The following is a 5,000-nucleotide window of genomic DNA, read 5'->3' on the forward strand; positions in this document are numbered from 1 at the left end:
GTAGAGCATTGCATCGGCATCGCAGAGTTCATGGGTTCGAATCCCGTTGAACCTGCTTGAATTCTTCAGGTGTCTTTAAGAGACAAATATTGCTTAAAATTGTCCCGATGACAGCGAGGATCACTTTACTCTGTAGACAATTCTGTTTTATTATATAGATATTGATGAAATACCAGGATTTCTCCTTTTACTAAAAAATCATATCTTCACTGCGCGCAGTGAACATATCATTTTTATCTTTAACATGTGAGGATATAGGTGTTGTCATGGTAACCAACACGATTAGCCAATAAAATGCAAGCTTTCTCTTCATTGTAAGATACTTTTGTGCTTTAATATAATTCTTCTCTACTACATCAACATTTTTATTGCAAAATTTTACATTATCATGATTTGTTTTTCATAACTTTCATATCTTGTTTCATGTTACACAACATGCGTGTTTTAGCGGTTGGTGACCACTTTTTCATCATTTGGAAAATGAATAAAACAAGTTGTTTTAAATCTAGACATTTCATCAATATCTATATAATAAACAGAACAATACATGGACGCTTGGGGATACGAATTTTATCTTCTCGTGCTGAAAGTATCTCTCACTCGTTCGCTTTGCTCACTTTGCTTTGTTCGCTTTGCTCACTCATGAGAGATACTTGCAGCACTTGAAGCTAAAATTCGTACCCCCGTGCGGCCATGTAATATCCTCTATTTAAGAAATGTCTTTACTTTAATTTCCAAGACCAAGTCCCAAATTAAGGAAATACAGCTTCACACTCCAAGCTGAAACAGACAAACAAGAAGATGCAGAGGCAAAGGAAAGAGAGTGTCAGTTCACTGCTGATGTACCTTCGCATTTCATTTGCACAACCAAGGACTTAAATGGATCATATGTCAAAAAGAGGCCTCTTGTACCACGACTGGAAAACTTGAATGTAGACAGGGGACAAAGTCCATCCAAGGCTGGCGTCATTCTTTCCCCTTGTGCAGAGAAACAATTCAAGTGTGGCTTTTGTTGCAAGCAATTCAAATACTCCTGTAATTTGAAATCACACACAAAAATAGTGCACAAGAGGAATGCTGAAAACCATTCCAAAATCTGCGTGGACTCTTCCGTGAACAGTGAACAAGTTTTTCAGTGCGAAGTTTGCTTTAAAAACTTCAAGTATATCAGTAACTTGAGAACACATAGACTTGTTCATACAAGCAATGAGAACGAGAGATTACAAGCTCCTTACTAAGTTTGGCTCATGGGGATTCTAGATCTTCAAAAGGTGCCTTCCATCATTGATTGTTACATGCAATAAATACCAAGCTAATTTAATAATAATTATCTGCTTTACTTCTCAATAAGCAAAAAGTGGCTCTCTGGCAAAAAGTGGCCAGCCTTGCAGTGATGTCTCTAAAAGGCATAAGACAGTCATTCGTAAGTCCTAATTATCTCTTCAAACTGTGGATGCCCCATATTGGAGGCATTTTAACAAAGACTGCAAAACAATTACTATTCATTGAGAGAGTGAATCCCTTTCTAAACGTTTTTACCATATTCATACATTGTGACGTACCTCTGTCACATTTACTTGATGTATATTTTTGAAGTCTTGGAATTGAAACAAATTGTATGAGTTTAGCAGTTTCAATCTTACAAAAAGTGGTCCAGGTAGCTAATAAAATTAGTTGGGCACTTCTCTAGTTAAAGATAAAATTAACAATGTGACAATTAAAAATGATGATAGGATACAAATAATAATGCCGGTAATTATAAAATTACATGTACACTAATTGAAATGTGCAGAAGGTATTAGAATAAAATGAAAAAAAGAAATGAAACAGGCTCCTTGCAGCCAATTAGAGACTGAATTACAAAGGGCGCAGCTCAGCGAGAATTTGCACGCACGCAAGTGAAATTTTCAAAACTTACGTGTTTTTTGGATGCGTTGCTAAGGATGTAATGGTCGAATAATTTGAGAGAATTTGCATTATTTTGGTCAGTTTCCAACTTTTGTAAACTAATGACCCTAAATATGACATCATCATGTCACGCCCGTGGTCACATGACCAATGAAAGAAAACTCTAAATTGTCTATGTGTTACAAAATTTGGGTATTTAATCAGTGGTTTGATAATTTGTATTCGTTTTTGCATCCAGCCAAGCATGGTCTTCTTTTTATTTTGAAAAATGTTCTTTTTAGAGAGATAAACGATATTGAAATACCCATAACATTAATTTTCAAAAAAAGAAATGATTTGAAAAAATCAATGCTTAGCTATATTCTATATTTGGGGGAGAAACGTGCCATATAAAAAAATTCAATTTAAAGACCGGCGGTTAACTTTTTCTCAAACCGGAAGTCAGTTCGCTTACGCATGCGCAGTTGATTTGAGAACGAACGCGAGGAAGGGCGAGCGAAAACCTTCGATGCCAATTTCAGTTCGTGTGCTGATTTTTGCTTGTGAGAGTGGTTTTTCAAGTCAGCTCACGATATGATGACGTCAGTCACCGGAAGTAACATTTCACTTCCTTAGCAATGAGCGAAAAATCCTTCCGTTCGTGGGCCCTTAAGATGACCACCGCGCTGTAATTGTTACGTTTCGGTCAGCAGATTACGTATATTGATGAGTTTGAGGTGATCGTGCGGGCAGGTGTCTAAAAGAAAGACAGCATAGTTTGTCCTGATTTTACAATGGCTGCTTGAAAATACAAGTGGCATCACTACTCAACTTCAACACGTGAAGCTACTATATCACTCTGTTCATAATAGTGCACTCTGTTACCCTGTAACCCTTACTATTCCGTTACCTTCTCCGGTTATTTTGCGCAACCTGGGAATCTTTAAGGACGGTGCCTACAATTTATTAACTTTGCCAGTCAAGCTGGCAGAGCGCTACAACAGCTTGCGCCAATTACTGTGGCCCCTTTTTTTACCCTCCCAATCATGACACACAACAGTAGACAAACCACAACACCAGGAACTACGTGCCCTACTCTTAGCAACAAGTGTGTGGGTTCTTTGTGAAAGTATAGCATACGTTCTAATTCAAAGGTACTTTTGCGCGGTTTATGAATATGTGGGAAAAGCAGATCTTAACACAAGTGTTATTGAAATCCAAAAAGAAAACTGAAGGTGACCACGCATTTTATAATTTTATGATATAATTAATAAAGATATTTGTAAAAAGCTTTAAAATACAAGGCAATGTGAGGCGGTCTCTGAAAAATGCATGGTTACCCCCAATTTTCTTTTGAATACCAAGAGCACTTGGTAAGTTCTGCTTTCTCCCCATAATTTTGAACCGTGCAAAAATATCCTTGAATAAGTAAGCACTACCAATAGGAATCCGAGTATCTGGAGATGCGCAGAACGTATGCTACACTTGCGAAAAGTTGGAATCGACCGGAGGACGCACACATTCTTGAATGGGCCATTGCCGAGTTGATGTTTGTCTCGGTTTCGAAGTGAGTCTTCGTGCTCAACTGTTGTAAGGGAAATGGTTTTGATTTGCATAACAATACGCAACTCATTGCCATTTGAATGGTTGTGCACCAGAACTCGCTTTGAAACTGAGGCATGCAGCATCTCGGAAATGGGCTATTGACCGCGCGCGCCGATGATCCGGAAACTCGTGTTTCAATGTAAATGGAACAACCAGACAGAACCAGTGTTCGGAGTTGTTCAATTCTTATTGGTCTTTAATTATTCATTGCCAGACCCGCGACATGATATCTGTGAAAATAAAATATCGGTGTCTTTAGCGGCCGTTCATTGGGAGATTGTAACTCCAATTTGTAACAGAGATAATTAGAACAACTGGCAGAGGTAAACGTTGGACGAAGCGCGTGGTTCTTCACTAAGCCGTGTTTCGGGCTTCACTCGAACTCTTCGCAGTTATGGTTGCGAATTCGTGAAGATTCGCATGTGAAGGTAAGAGGTTATTTTCTCTTCTTAGACGCACAAAACTTCACTTAACACGCCTTCATTACTGAGTACAATTAACTTGAATTCTAAAATGTTGTTTAATCGATCCTAATTGTCCCACTTATAAATTCCTGTTTTCAGAAAACACAAATTTGACTGATGGTCTGCGGAATAAATATCGTCGTGTTTATGACAACCTTCCTATCCTGCGGACAGAGTAAGTAAATTCTTGGCTACCGTAGAACGAAAATGCTTGAAAGTGCCCTTCAAGTATGGGTCAACTGATTATTGTACATGAGAGCTAGTGTTATTGTTTTGGTGTAATGGTAGTTTCCTATTATTTTAATTTCATAAACATTTGATCATTTAGAAAAAATGTTATCTATCTTTTGTTCCCGTGCATGTTAACATTCAAACACACCAAAAAAACCCGTTTTTTTCTCTTGTTAAAATATACGATAGGAAACTGCTTGCTTGAAGTAATGAATATCGTAATAAAGAGCGCTTCATTAGAGAGGGTGAAGTTGATAAGGCCTGTTAAAAAGAACCCTTCATTCTTGTGGCACAGCTTTTTACTCACGTATGCGCTTGCTTTTTGCTTGATTCTGCGGTGAAAATAGAACCCAAAACCACAACAGATAGATTTACGCATGCGCACTTGTTTTGCTTGAACGTTTGCTTCCCTGGTACGTATTAGCGACTCAAGCGATAAAGAAAAGCAGACTGCAGACTAGAGGAAAAATGCCGAATAGAGGTTTTGCACGGCAACCATGTTGCATGGCTGGAACAATGAAAATGTTTTGCATTAGAAAGAACATTAATTTTGTTCCCATAGGAAAAAGAATCTATTGTTCCTGCCATGCAACATGGCTGCCGTGCAAAAGTGGACAAAACGCCAAAAGCCATTACTAATGGACCTTAAGTCTAATTAGGCCTAAAACGATGTCCAGGCGTTTTCCCGCAGTTTGCACTTTTGCACTATCCACCTTGCTGGCTTTTCTAGTGTAGACAGTTTAGACAAGCCTTTTCATTCCATTATCCATCAAGAGCCATTTTTTGGAGTATTACATTTCTTCCTTGTCGGTA

The 5,000-nt window shown here is 38.2% G+C and overlaps 2 protein-coding genes across 2 annotated transcripts in view; both read left to right on the plus strand.

Annotated features, from left to right (window-relative positions):
* The window catches only part of LOC137977747 (uncharacterized), a 5,700-nt gene extending 3,867 nt beyond the window's left edge, over positions 1–1,833 (plus strand). The window contains exon 4 of the mRNA XM_068825071.1: positions 740–1,833. Within this exon, the coding sequence (XP_068681172.1) occupies positions 740–1,238 (499 nt within the window). The 3' untranslated portion in view covers positions 1,239–1,833. The remainder of the gene's footprint in view (positions 1–739) is intronic.
* Positions 1,834–3,716: 1,883 nt separating this feature from the next.
* LOC137977746 (Golgi-associated plant pathogenesis-related protein 1-like) overlaps positions 3,717–5,000 on the plus strand; it is a 6,303-nt gene continuing 5,019 nt past the window's right edge. Inside the window, exons 1-2 of the mRNA XM_068825070.1 lie at positions 3,717–3,920; positions 4,056–4,131. Of these exons, the coding sequence (XP_068681171.1) occupies positions 4,074–4,131 (58 nt within the window). The 5' untranslated portion in view covers positions 3,717–3,920; positions 4,056–4,073. The remainder of the gene's footprint in view (positions 3,921–4,055; positions 4,132–5,000) is intronic.

Source organism: Montipora foliosa, chromosome 11 (assembly GCF_036669935.1).
Source record: "Montipora foliosa isolate CH-2021 chromosome 11, ASM3666993v2, whole genome shotgun sequence".
Taxonomy (NCBI): domain Eukaryota; kingdom Metazoa; phylum Cnidaria; class Anthozoa; order Scleractinia; family Acroporidae; genus Montipora; species Montipora foliosa.